Genomic DNA, 14,011 nt, shown 5'->3' with positions numbered 1-14,011 from the left:
CTTTGCTACTTTGGGGGGGAATATGGTACTTTTTACTCCACTACATTCATCTGACAGCTTTAGTTACTAGTTGCATTACACGTTTAGATTTTTGCACCTAAACACATGTGCAATGCTGTATATGCATACAATATAACAGCTTACAAGTCCAGCTAACATGATTAGAGCATTAAGCACAGAACTATTTGGATCGTTTCCAGTTTCTAAAATGGGAGGATGTTCCTGAGTTTTTTTTCTTTTAATACTTAAGTACTTTAATTTATTTAATACTTTAGGTACATTTTCCTGATGCTACTTACATATTTTTTGCTTCAGTAACATTTTCAATGTAGGAGTGTTTAACAGAGTATTTTTACAGTGTGGTAAAGAATATGAATACTTCCTCCAACACTGTCTATATCACTACACTCTCCTGGTCTTCATAAAATCATATCATGTCATCAATGTGAAGAACTGGAACACACCCGGTTGGGTGTCCTTGTGCCACTGACCAACAGAGTTTGTTCACTGAGAGGAGCTGCTGGACCTGAATGTGTTCTGTTGGTATGATGTGGTAGATTAGTAATCACATTAAATGAATGATGTATTGAGTATATGTATATGAGCCTAATTCCTGATTATGAAAATATGATATAGGTTTACGGTATGGCCACCAGTTTTCTTTTTTTTTTTTAAACTTTGTCAGTTTGGCGTGGTGGATGGCTCGAAATACAATACCCATGAGCCCCAGTTGCCATTGCTGTGGAGAAGAAGCCAGAGGCGTGAATTTAGAGCTGCAGCAAATATCCAAAGGTTTTGTTTTTACACATGTGAAATAAAAACACTGAATTCATCCAAAATTAAAACAGAACCTAAAAGTGAATTGATTTAAGATGCTAAGCTTCCGAGAGAGCTTTAGTCCCTTCTGTAATAACCCCTTACTGAATAAAATCACGTACAATCTTGTGAACAAAACATCAGAAAAGTTATGGCACAAGTGCAGAGAAAATAAGGCTACGGCTGTTTACCAACTAGTCATCAAACTTCCATTACCACATGTTTTATGAAAATACACGGATGAATTGTGTTGTGCCAATTACTGGTGTGACCTTAATACAGACAAGAGAGGACCAGACTGGCAACAGCATGCTCTCCTCATCCCTCAGCTATTTTAGCTTTCTGCTACGTCCGGCATGTTAGTGTAACCAATAACCTGTCGGAAATAGGCTGCCGGAGACAGCAGCATCTGAAATAAGTGGAGGGTTTGAACACCCTATAAATAGTGGTCAGAAACTCTACACCTGAGGCCGTGACGTAATCTAATACCGTATTGACAGAAACACAAGGATAATGCCCTCATTTATCAACCGAGACAAATGTCCACGTCATGGTCTGGAGCTGTCAGAGAGGCAGAGACACGAGGCTTTATGATGAGAGCGGTGACAACAGAGAAGGGAATGCCATATGCAAAGCTCCCAAAGCATGGAGGTGAGGTAACCAGGGCTCAGAGGGGGCTGACTGGAGACTGGAGAAGAAAAAAACAAGCTGAACCTTTTAATAACGCGGTTCTGTCTGCAGCGTCCTTTTCCCCTGTGACAGGGAGATTTATGGATGTGGAAGCGTGTGCGTTGGCGTGTGCATGTGAATGTGCGTGTGCATGTGAATGTGCGTGTGCGTGTGCGTGTGAGAAAGAGAGAACTAAAAGGACGAAAAACAAAGTAAAAAGGCAAACTTAGGAACTTCTAATGAGATAGAATGCTTTTCGAAGATTTGAAAGTCACCATTCCTCCATGCTGCCACTAATTGGCACCAACTGATGTTAAGTTAGCACTAAAAAATAGCTCTTTCAAACACTGTCTCATTGCTTTAGATGCCCCCAAAATAATGAAGGCCAAGTCTCTGTTGACAGAGTGGTGTTGATATCAGAAAAACCTTTTTGTTTAGTCATGTGTGCTTTTGATGGAGAGCATATTGAACCACTTAGCGACATATTTACCTCCATACTCACTATTATTATTTTTCCTTTTTCTTCAATGCCACAGAGGCAGCGCAGGTGATTGCACAGGCGGGGGGTAATGGAAGTAAGAGAAACAGGGAAAAGTCGATGCCATAGGGCGCCTGGAGTTAATATATTATATTAACTCAGTATTATATGGCTACACATAGCTATATTAAATCAGTAGTATGTAGCTATGTGTGGCCATATTAACTCAGTATAATGTGGCTGTATTAACTCAGTATTATGTGGCTACATGCGGCTATATTAACGCAGGATTGTGTGGCTACATGCGGCTATATTAACTCAGTATTATGTGGCTACATGTGGCTATATTAACTCAGTAGCTATTTTAAGCCGCGCCAGGGTTTTTTGACCTCTCTGTCACTGTCTCCTCGCCGCTGCCTGCGCTAAAGATCAGAAGTAAGACGCTGCACCGCCGCCTAGCAAGAAGTGAGGAGGTGAAGGACGGCACAGAGTGTTAGGGAGAGACAACAGAGGAGAACGTGTCCAAGAGAGAGTGAAAAAGAACAAGAGAGTAATTTTAGAGTTTAAGGGTGCAGGAGAAGCCAGCGGGGCTCCGTGGCTCAAAGCTAAATCAAAGCCCACAGATTTGTGTCAGGCAGAGGCCGACCCCTAATCACAGAGGTGTCACCACCATTCTCTGCCCTTTCCTTGCAACAGAAGCCTGAAACAACCCAATTTTCTGTCCAGTACTTACTGACCCCAGCTTTTGCCTGGTGAGGTTTGACAGGAGAGCCAGATCGAGCTACACTAATTGAGAACGTCAGCCGTGGAGGGCAATTTCTTCCTCACAGACAAAAACAAAACAGGCACAATAATTAAGCTGTCGAATCTATCAAAATAACTTCTTTACATGGAGGATGGATTGCCCCGGGGTGCTTCCTTATGCTAGGCTAAGCACTTTGTCTCCGATTTGCTACGCTTTCAGAATGTTCCGGATCAGATTGCTGCTGGTTATGTCTGGTGGAAGGAAACAGGAAGGGCCCATGCATGTTTTATGACTAAGCACAAATCCTAGTGGAATCCTGGAGACATACTTCAATATCACATAATTCTCTATGTGGCTCCAGCACCTGATGTTCCAACACAAAACAGCAACTCCATTGCATTTCCCATTTTACACAGAAGATGCCTCATATCTGCACAGCATGGGCACATCAAATCGATTCATTATCAGCCAAAATGTCACATTCCATTTTCAATTTGTCTCCTTCCACTTGTGCTTCGGTGAAAAAATCCTTTTAAGTAAGCTGTGCTGACAGTGAGGTGTATGTCGCCACAAGAGTCAGCCTTGAAATACCGAAATACATTGCTTACCTTATTTTACTGTGTAAGTTGCTCTTGACGCTTAACAACAATAGTATCCAACAGGATAGAAAGTGCCTTGGATCTCCAGAATATGAAAATGGACTGAGTCGACCAGCCTTAGACTAAAACAGAAAGCAAATCCTGGGCAGAGACAGACAGTAAGGCTTGGAGACCAGCTCCAGCAGTGTGCTCCACAGCTCAATGAGGCCCAGGCGTCCAGTGACAGCTGATTTTATTTTAGAAGTCCCCTCGTAAAAAAACAAAAAAAACAGGAGTGACTTGGGGAGAGGGAAGGTGGATGTGGGCTGGCTTTTTTTAGAAAAGTATTGAGGTGCCCAACATGCCCTTAACCTCATGTCACAGTAGTCTTATAGACACAGACCGCCCACACGCTGAGCTGGACACTTGGTACATCCGTTATTTACGCCGTGGAGTGTAGGAAGACATTTGGCATTTGAAATCACTGCTTGTTAGCATGCTAAATACCAAGGTACTCTATGATTTAATGAATATCAACAGACAGAAAACAAGAAAGCTTGTATACATTCAATGATATGTCTGCAACAAACAATGAAAGATATGAATTGCTCCACATTTTTGGAAAATATGCTTATTCGCTTTCTTTAAGAGTGTCACATGAGATGATCCATACCACTCTGTCTGTACGCTAAATATAGAGGTAGAGTCAGGAAGTGATTGGCCTAGCTTAGCATTCAGACTAGAAGCAAAGTCTGGCTTTGTCCAATGTTGTAAACATACATCTAACAGCACATTCGCAGCTCACAGTATAAATCACATCTGATTAATTTATTCAGTACACAAAACAGAGATGTGAAAAACAACAAGTTGGTTTAACAGGAAGTTACGTTACTATAGCTTGGTGATCAGAGCAGCAAGTCCCATCCGCTGTTCGTCAAGAAACAGTTCCAGCATCGTAACACCAAAGCTTCACTGCGCTTCAGAGGCATATTTATGAATTTTGGACAGAGACAGGCTAGCTGTCTCCCCCTGCTCCCAGTCTTTATGCTAAGCTAAACTTATCAGCTGCTTGCTCTAGCTTCATATTTAGCATACAGACATGAGAGTGGTATTAATTTTCTCATCTAAAACTCAGCAGCAGGTAAACATAAAAACATAATAACAAGCATATTTCACAACGTGTCAAGTGATTCATTTAAAATAGACAGCCGGGATTGAAATTGACTTGCCCAGGCCATACTAATACATCTCTTCCCAACATAGCCCTGTTTCTCTATGTGCATCAATGATTAGAATAGTGTGTTGCCACTACTTCTACTGTAAATCAATGCATAAAAGGACTTCTTCTCAATGAAATGTCCTTGAATAAATGAAGTAAAAAAAAAAAGAAAAAGGAATCCTCTCACACATTATTATCTCTCCAGAGAAACACTTTCCTATTCAATGTGTTGAAAGCCTGCTGTTGTGTAGATCGTAGAAACATGCTCTTGATGGACCTGAGTTAAATACGGCCTGTGAAAGCAGCTCAACATTTTTTCAACGTGGTGAATGATTTAAAGCATTCTGCCAAGAGGAGTTGAGTGACCTTTCTAGGTGATAAAAACCCATCTTGTACACTGTATGCCTGCCGTCAAAATGTCTTTGAACCCTTTTCAAAAGACAGCTCTTCAGATGGATGGTCAGGCAAAGTGAGGCAATTTAGTTCCCAGAGGCCTGAGAGAATAAGCAAGACACCTTTAATGGTTACCACACAGGTAATGAATTTTAAGTTAAGTGGAAGAATGGAAATCATATTGTTATCCTTTCTTTTCTTTCTTTTCTTTTCATCTCTTCCTCCTTGTTCTTCTTTCTTGGACATGTGTTGCCCTAAAGCGATGGCAAAGGTTCTCTTTGAAACCTCTGGCCTTATGTTCACTCTTTTTCAACCTATATCCTTCTTGACAATGTGACAGAGATTCTCGTGTTTATCACCCTGCAGGAATCCTTTGTGTCTTTTCTTTCCACATATTTTGCCGTGTTCGTGACCGTCCTGTATGAAACACCAGGTGTTCCCCAAGAGCCCACCCCAGCACATCGACTAGAAGAGCGTGGTTATCCAGCGTGTGGAGAAGCTGCATTCTGCTGATAATCCTGCTGAAATTGCAAATAGATTTTCTATTCCTAAAGTAGAAAATAAACATACTCCTGTAGAATACCGAATGAAGGGGGCCTGAGAATAAAACCTAAACTGATGTCCAGAGTGAGTTTAATTCAAGTCAGTTTCAAGCTACACCAACTTTCAAAAAATGGAGTGCTGAATGTGTTTAGTATGTCTAATTTGCAAGAGAAAATGTCCAATAAATTGGAAACCATTCTTTATTTTCAATTTTCAAACATCAATCACATCTTCAGGGCTAATTTGTGTCTTATAAAACCACTAAGGGGACCAAATCCGGAAACAGGAAGACCATCTTTGTTTTTCCTAAGGATAATATTATAAGACATCATCATTTGGCAGGTGAAATTGGGAGGATATTAACAAAAAAACACCTTTTGGCAATTCCAGCTCCAATTGGCAGCATTTGCACACTTTGAAGAAATCCTCTTGGGCCAAGGGTGTCTGACAAGTTAAATCCGCCACAGTCTAATATAAATAATAATAATATAAATCCTATTTAACTCAATGCTACTGTGAGTGCCACAAAGCCAGGCACAGTGTCATGGGGGAAACAAGTAAACAAGGATGCCTGTTTGGAAAGAGCAGCAGCATGGAAATTTAGAGGTGAGCTTTGCATCTGTTTAAAGCGCAGTTGTTTAAACGGTGCAGCTTTGCAGGGAACAGCTCCTGTAGGCCTTCTGTCTTTTGAACCGGCAGATTACGCGCCGTTGTCAATGACAACTTGTCAGCCAAGACAAAAGCGATCCCTCAGTCAGGACAACAGGATTGTCAAGAAGCTCCGATTTTAGACGCGGCACAGAGATTTAGAGACTTGCAGGGTGACACGAAAGCATTACTGATCTCAGATGGAGAGGCTCTCAGTCTGGTATGAGAACATATGGAGTGTAAGCATGCACAGTTAATGTGTGTGTGTTTATGTGTGTGTTTAACACCTCTGTACCGCTGGATGGCCTGACAACACTTTAGATTCTCGCCCTCCACAATCACCACCTCTCTTGTTGTTTTTCTCTTTTCAATTTCCATGACACGTAAAGACGTGTGTTGCCAGAGCACAGAGAAGAAAATGGAGGAATAATAACTATTATTAAACATTGTACTAACTATAAACAGAAACTTCACAAGTTGCTCCGTATCTGCTGTATGAAAAGGGTTGCCATCGTGCATTGGCAACACGTTAAGCTTAACTTTAATTACGAGACTGTTGTGCTTACAACTTGTTTCCACTGACCCCAAGTGCCCAAAAAATATCACTTATTATACTTACACAGGTACAAAATAAATAATAATCTTCATGTGTTGTGTTCATAAGATGCACATTTAGCCATTGTCATTTTCCAATAACGGCCAGCAATTAACCCAAAAATTATAGAAGCATTTATTTCAACTCTGTATTGAGCTCAAATTTACTGTTCATTCAGATTCTTTTTTCTTCTTCCGGTTCTTTTATTTTTTAAAGGTGCCGGTTGAATTTTACTGTTAGGGGATGGGTAGCAGCTGTGTGATTTGTTTTCTTCACTCCTTTGTTGACAATACTTTTCCTTTAAGTGTCATTCCAAGACTTTGGTTTATGACCAAATATGTGCAAACACACAGACATCCCCCCCTCACCACCTGTACTGTTTAGTGCTAATTAAGATGGTGAACGTGGCAAACATTATACCTGCTAAACATCAGCTTGTTAGCATTGTCAATGTGAGCATGTTAGAATGCTAAAGCTAGCATTTAGCACCCTGTGCTTAAGTGCAGCCACACAGAGCTGCTAGCAAGTAGGGGGAATTTAATATGCACCATTACATAATAATAATTGTTTAATCCACAAAAGTAACACAGACCACTGCTGTGATACCTGAGGGCCCAATGTTTTAGAACCTGTCTCTTTAGTTTGTGATGCTTCCACAGCTATAACAAAAAAAAAGGACTGTACCCACTGTAAAATCCATTTGTGTGTACATCGCTATCAGCATCAGTGGAAAACAAACTGGAGGTAGCCACCATGGTGCTGCTATCACAGTAATGGAAGCACAGTATCTAGCGAGCCCCCAGCTTCCCATTAAAAACCTGCCAGGGAGGCAGCGTTATCTGGCAATGAACAATCTGGTTTTCAAAAAGCTGCTTTCTGCCAAACGTTTATCTCATAGAACAAATGGGACACCACATTGCATTAACCATGCGGCATTCTCCGTTGTTTGTTTGACAGACTAGTGTAACCATGATGCAATCAGAGCGCTATAACACATCTAATGTTGTCCCCAAAGTCTTCTGGAACTTTTTTTAACTCTAAAATTGCAACAACAAGGAAGTACTCACAAAGAGTGGTGTCCGTAGTGGAGGCCATGGTCTGATCTGTTGATGGGTCAGCCTGTGTGAGATTACTGGACGTCGCTCTTTTAGACGAGGAGGTGTGGACGGACACTTCCTGGTTGAGAGAAAGAGAGAGAGTTATCAGAGAAAACACCTGTGCTTCCTAAAACAGGGAGATGGAGAGGTGACGCCACGGGTCCTCAAAACCTGATGGCCGTGCCCAAATCATCCCTACACACCCTGACATATACACACACATGTACACACACCCTGTCACACACATAGAAAAAACAGAGCATACACATGCTACCACACATACCTCAACTATGAAAAATGATACAGTCAAACGTCTGGTGACATTTAAGATCTGGATTCCAGGGAAACTTTGTTGCGGTCGTCTGAGCTGCACACACACTCACACACACACTCACATACACACACACATCTGTGAGTGTAAAGAGAGACGACCTTGGACACAATGTGAACAGTAGGCATCGACTGGAAACTTAGTGCAAACAGCCCTTGGTTGAATTTTAATAAAGCCAATCTAGAAGTAACTAAAGGTGTTTCCAAAGGCTCCCTTTGATAAGAGGTTCAGAATTGGTAAATGGCCTGTCCTTGGTGCATGCAAGCTTTTTATTCCCCTGGAATAATTCTGTCAGCCGGTGCACCTATTCAGTTGCAAATTAACCCTGCAGGGAAGAAACACACCTGTGTATATTTGTGTGTGTCTGTGTGTGTGTGTGTGTGTGTGTGTGTGTGTGTGCGTGTGTCTTTGCAAATGTGTGGCTATATTTCTCATTTGCAAATCAAATGTTTTCCAAGTAACGTTTTTTTTACATGCCGGACCTCAACTTGGAGTGACAACAAACACAAAACAACTCAGCACACATCGTAACAACATGGTGGCACACACACACACACACACATGTATCTGTCTAGTTGGGTCTCCTTTGCTCTAAGAAGGGTGTCAACCGCAATTGTAATTCACCAAAAGACAAAACGTGGTCCTCAAAAATCCCATTTAGCAAATCCCTGGAAGACATGGTCATTTGCATACTTTCTATTACACACACACACACACACACACACACACACACACACACACAGTCAAAACATGTAAGCATAATCTCTCACTTTCTGTCACTGCCATTCTCTTTCTCTCTCTCTCTCTCTCTCTCTCTCTCTCTCCCTCTCTCTCTCTCTCTCTCTCTCTCTCTCTCTCTCTGTCTCTCTGTCTCTTGCTGAAGTAGCACTCACATTGAATGAAGCTCAATTCAGTGAGCTGCATGTTGCAGAAGCACATGTTGCAAACCGGCTGCTAACCACAGCTCCCCAGTGCTCTGTGTCTGCTGATATTAAACAGAGTATTTTGTCTATGACGGGGTGTTACTTTGCTCAGGGGATGATTAAGTGCACAAGCTGTAAGGATGTTTTTACAGGCCAGTGTGTGAAGAGAATGTGTGTGTGAGCGTGAGTTTGTGGTGGCTTCAGTTCATTACAGCTGGTTACAGAATGAAGGTCGCTGAACGAAAGCCATTAAAGGGATTGAAACATTTATCTCTCTTTGGTTGTCTGATGGGCTTGTTTACACCCCACTTAAAGTCAATGTCAGAGTAAATTATGCATCTAGTGCATGTGGTATGTGGGTGGGAACACGTTTTGAAAATTTTTCTCTGTACATTGACATACATTTGTCTTTTTTTGCATTACATCAGATGGAAGGACATTCAATCTCACACTTACACAAGAGTAAATACTGAAAATTCTAACCAAGGGGGAAAAAGGGGGATTCAGTATCTCAGGACAGAACCCTGAGGCACACCACAAAAATATTGACTCCATGTGACTAGAGCTCTCCAAGTAGTTCAACCCCTTCTTTTGTGCTCTATGGCCCAACCTGATAGTATTACCTCTCAAGAAAGAGATATGAATTGACTGCATTAATTTCACTACGGAGCTCAAAAGACACTAAATTAGATATTCATTAATATCCATCTAGCTTCTCAGTGCTCCACTTGTCACTGAAGCAAGACTGGAATTAGAATGTATGCCAGGAAAATTTGTCAAGTTAGACAAGTAAGTCAAAACAAGCAGAAAAAATGTTCAGATTTGTTTTTTCGAATCTATTCATGTTACTGGTGGGAAGAATGTGTGTTGTGTGTTTTTAGAAGAGGCCACGCAAAGTCAAGTTTTGAAAGCCAATGAAAAACAGCGAGTCGGCCTGGAGAGAGTAATAGTGTTGACAAAAAAATATCGCAATGTCAGCACGGAGAGAGCTTTAGAGGACACAGTCCTAACTGCAAACCCCTAATTCTTTACAACAGGAAAGTATATCCAAATTATTATTAAGATTATAGAGAAATACGCTATAATAATATGATAGAGTAGCAAGACTGAGTTTGAACATAATAACAGGACAGGAGAAAAATGATTGGCTTTTTTAAAAACTGTTAGCTGGGAGCTTTTTGTGGAATTGACTAAGAAAGGGAACATTATTCGATTCTAAAGACATCACATTGCTGATTGGTACTGTCTCTAAGTTCCACCAATCAGAAGTGAGCACTGCAGTTACCCATTTCATGAAATAACTAGTCTAACAGGAACAGTGTCACAGCCCAATGTCTCCTGCAACCGTCACCGAGTGCTATCTAGCTCTGACTCCCTGCCATATGTTCTCTCTGGCGCAGGCTGTCACAGAGGAAGAAGGAAGAGGAAGGGGGGGAGTGGTGGTGGTAGAGGGACTGTCTCTGCAAATCTCCTGAAGACTGACAGAGTTAATAAGGGACAGTGCTTGGTGAAATCTGTCTAAACGAACCGGCGTGTCACGAAAGATAATCCCTGTGAATAAAAAAAAAAAATCACTGGATCTCTGGAAGAAGCTCAGCTAATGAAATCAATGCTCGCCATCTGGGACCATTTAATGTGTGACACAAGCCTACAAAGAGGCCAGTTGGACCTGTGCTGGTGAAACCATGGTAACAGGAAGTAGTACACTACCAGTCTAGGGAGGTGACACTGTGACACCCTCCACCTGCATATTGATGCCTTTTAGAGGGAGACATCACCAGAGATACGTTTGTGATGACCAGGATGGAGGAAACTGTGAGACCGCCATCACACATGCAGGGATCATCCAATTTTACGCTGATTGTCCTATGTCAGCAGTTGACATTTTCACCCTCTAACAAGCAGTGCTCCTTCTAGTGGGACTTTAATGACATGCCATGGTGCTTGAAGGGTCTCTGAGGAGAGCTGTCCGCCTCTAACTACTCAAATGTTCTCCATCTGTCCTCCCCCTCTCAGCTCCTGTGTCATCCCTCTGTTTAAAAACGTCAGTATTAATAAATCAAAAAGTCTGAGCTTTAAAAAAAGCGTTAGTTGGATCAGTGAACAGTGTCTAACCCTGCTTTCAGGACACGATTAATACATTTGTCTTTAGATATGGTCAGACGACATATCCTACAGAATACAAAATCTGCGATCACTGTGAGATATCTAGGCAACCAACCAGCCAGCCAAATTAAACTAAATAAATCATCCTGGTCTCCGCGGAAATCTGAAAAATGGCTGTCAACACCGCATTACGAAGGTGGGAAAAGTCTGCGTGGCCACCATGGAAAACAATACCAATGTAAAGTCAAGGAGAGGAAGCCGAAGCATTCGGAGCGACTACTGTAGCGAGTTGTGTGAAAGCTCGGAAATCCACGTAAGGAGGTTGGTGGTGGATGGGTCAAACACAGGACAGGACTTTCACCGGGGATCGTGTCCAGTGTGTAATGTTTCCTAAAGTCGCTTTCTTCTTTTCCTAAAACCATCTTTACCGTTGTTCCCGCGTGTCACAGTACCGTAAGCCTACCCAAGACCTTTTCCTTAACTTAAAGGGTAAAGTCTTCTGTGGGCCCATCACAGAACTATTTTATGATTCCGTGAAACTGCCACAGATATTAAGTTGAGGGCCGTGTTGATTTCACAGAATTCTGTGGGATCAGGTTGATATAAATATGATGTCCTAATCGGTGAGCTTTGTATTAATTTGATGACATTTGTTGACATCGAGTGATGAGACCACTGTCTCCCACCGTTTTCCTTCTAAATAGACTGTAGGTTAGAATGAACTGTTTGAGTGAAACTGTATTTAGTTTTTATTAGTGTACAAGTTCAGGATACTGTTTGGCAAATGTTCAAACTTTGCAAGCTGTTAATATTTAGTCATTTATTAAGAACATAAAGAGCTACTATGGTCTCTCCTGTACTCGACTACTTTGGACTCAAATACTCGGAAATGGCTCTGAGTGCTTTTGCTGGAGCTGCTGAAGCTACAGTAGCAGATCAAATCAATAAGGTTCACTGGATCGATGTCAGGTGTGACATTTTGGAGGAGAGAGGGCGCCTACCTCAACACAATGTGCTCCTTAAATACTTTTAAGATCTTATTTTTGGATTGCTCTCCGTTCGTTTTTCCCTCTAAGTCTTTTTCTTTCAATTTACTATTATATCTTTCAACCTTCTCTTTTCTTTTGTGTGGTGTGACAGCTCCGCGGGCTGCTTCAGTGCATCTTTAGGATGCTTGTTATCCTGATTGTCTCATGGTGGGCTTCTTTCCTCTTCTGTTTTTGAACCTCCTTCACTGATTAGCACATTCCATGTACTCAGCTCATTTAATGTCTGTGTCAGTGTCTCTGGGCTAGCACTAGCTGGTGTACTGCATGGCGAGGGACTGATTTGGCCTGCCAAGAAAATATAGTCACTCACACACACACACACACTCACACTCACACACACATGACTCACTGTTTGTGTACTTAATTTTAAATCAAATGGTCTTTCATTGGAAAATGGTGCATAAACAAGTGAATCCAAGCATGTGGACACAGACACTATATTCACATATACAGTTCAGCCACATGCACACTCCCTCTGTCAGCTCTTAGACTGAGTGCTTCTGGCTGTGAATGCCGCCTCATGGGTTTACTGGCATAACATACAAGTAGCTGCTCTCAAACATGACTCATGAGACTCTACAACAGTAAACAAATCATTGAGCTGACCGAGGCAACCGGTTGCTTTGGACTTCCTCCAAACACGCCTGACCTTCTACAATTCTAAGCAATGAGCAGTCAAATTGATAGTTTGCAGGAAGAGCTGCACAGAATGTGTTGTTTGAGTTTGTTACCGGTCTGTATCACAAAGCAAGTCCACTTTAGTCTGGCTGTGTTAGAAACCCAACAGGACTATGGAAACTTAACAACTCCTCCATGGAGCTTCCCATGAGGTCTAGGCTCTGCCTTTTTCTACAAAGTGGAATGGTTGTGTCAATGGATAGTGTGGAGTGGATATATATTTAACTCCAGTAACAGAATGAGGGAGTAAAGCTGCCCTATTCTATATTTTTGAACAATGCAGAAGCTTGTCGGCAAATTAAATGCAACTAAAGGGGCACACCGCAGATTATACATCTCTAGCAGCTGTTAAGGTGCTCTGTTACATTTCTGGTGTCTTTATTGTTACATTCTTCCTCTATTGTATCTATTAATAGATTACGGACCAGCAAGTTTTGGAAATATGTCTGTCTATGAAGGATTTATTTAATTCTTTGTGCATTCATTATACAGAAATCAACAACCATCCATTATCATGGTTGCTGTAGAGAGTGTTGCATTTAATTAAGTTTAAGCTCTAGTTACAGTAATGAATGTGTAAATATGTGTTATGTATTTATGCCTGATTTCATGTGGAAGTTGTTGATTGGTGTACAGAAACAGTCACCTCCTACGCCAGATGGCTTCTCAGGATGTAATACCTTTTTCCTGAAAAGGGTCTTGCCTACTATTTGACTTAGTATATTTTTAGAAAGTTAGACAGTGTGTGGGAGTTTTCTTGCAACGTTTGACCTGTTTGTCCCCCTCCGATGCACCTGTCTTAAGTTGTAGATGTAGAAGTGTTTTTCTCTTCTAAGTTTCTGTGTACCACCATCACCAGCAACCCAAGATGGGATACACTCTCATCTCATGTCATCAAGTGGGCTCACCATTGGAGACCCCAGGAAGTTTGCACCCAGTTCTACAGAACCACCACTGAGTGTGTTCCCACTTCCTCCATCACTTTGTGGTACCCAGCATCCTCTGCCCACACCAAACACACACTGGAACACAACGCACGAACAGCAAGGCGGCTCACAGGCCAGAAACAGGTGCACGTGATTGTTCCGGCCTACTGCCTCTTCACAAAGCTCAGCACAGCTTCTTCCCCTTAGGCCGTAACTC

At 41.8% G+C, this 14,011-nt stretch overlaps 1 protein-coding gene across 4 annotated transcripts in view; it reads right to left on the bottom strand.

Moving 5' to 3' along the window:
- The window catches only part of xirp2a (xin actin binding repeat containing 2a), a 48,882-nt gene that overhangs the window by 21,169 nt on the left and 13,702 nt on the right, over positions 1-14,011 (bottom strand). For 2 of the 4 annotated variants that reach the window (XM_034864352.1, XM_034864351.1), the window contains exon 3: positions 7,752-7,860. In XM_034864352.1, coding sequence (XP_034720243.1) covers positions 7,752-7,860 — 109 coding nt within the window. Of the gene's footprint in view, positions 1-3,316; positions 3,537-7,751; positions 7,861-14,011 lie in introns of those variants that run through there. The other 2 variants (XM_034864354.1, XM_034864353.1) reach the window with 2 other exon arrangements.

The sequence above is a fragment of the Etheostoma cragini genome, chromosome 24 (assembly GCF_013103735.1).
Source record: "Etheostoma cragini isolate CJK2018 chromosome 24, CSU_Ecrag_1.0, whole genome shotgun sequence".
Classification (NCBI taxonomy): Eukaryota; Metazoa; Chordata; class Actinopteri; order Perciformes; family Percidae; genus Etheostoma; species Etheostoma cragini.
Note: the sequence above shows the minus strand (reverse complement) of the source record. Positions and strands in the feature narration are given on the sequence as shown.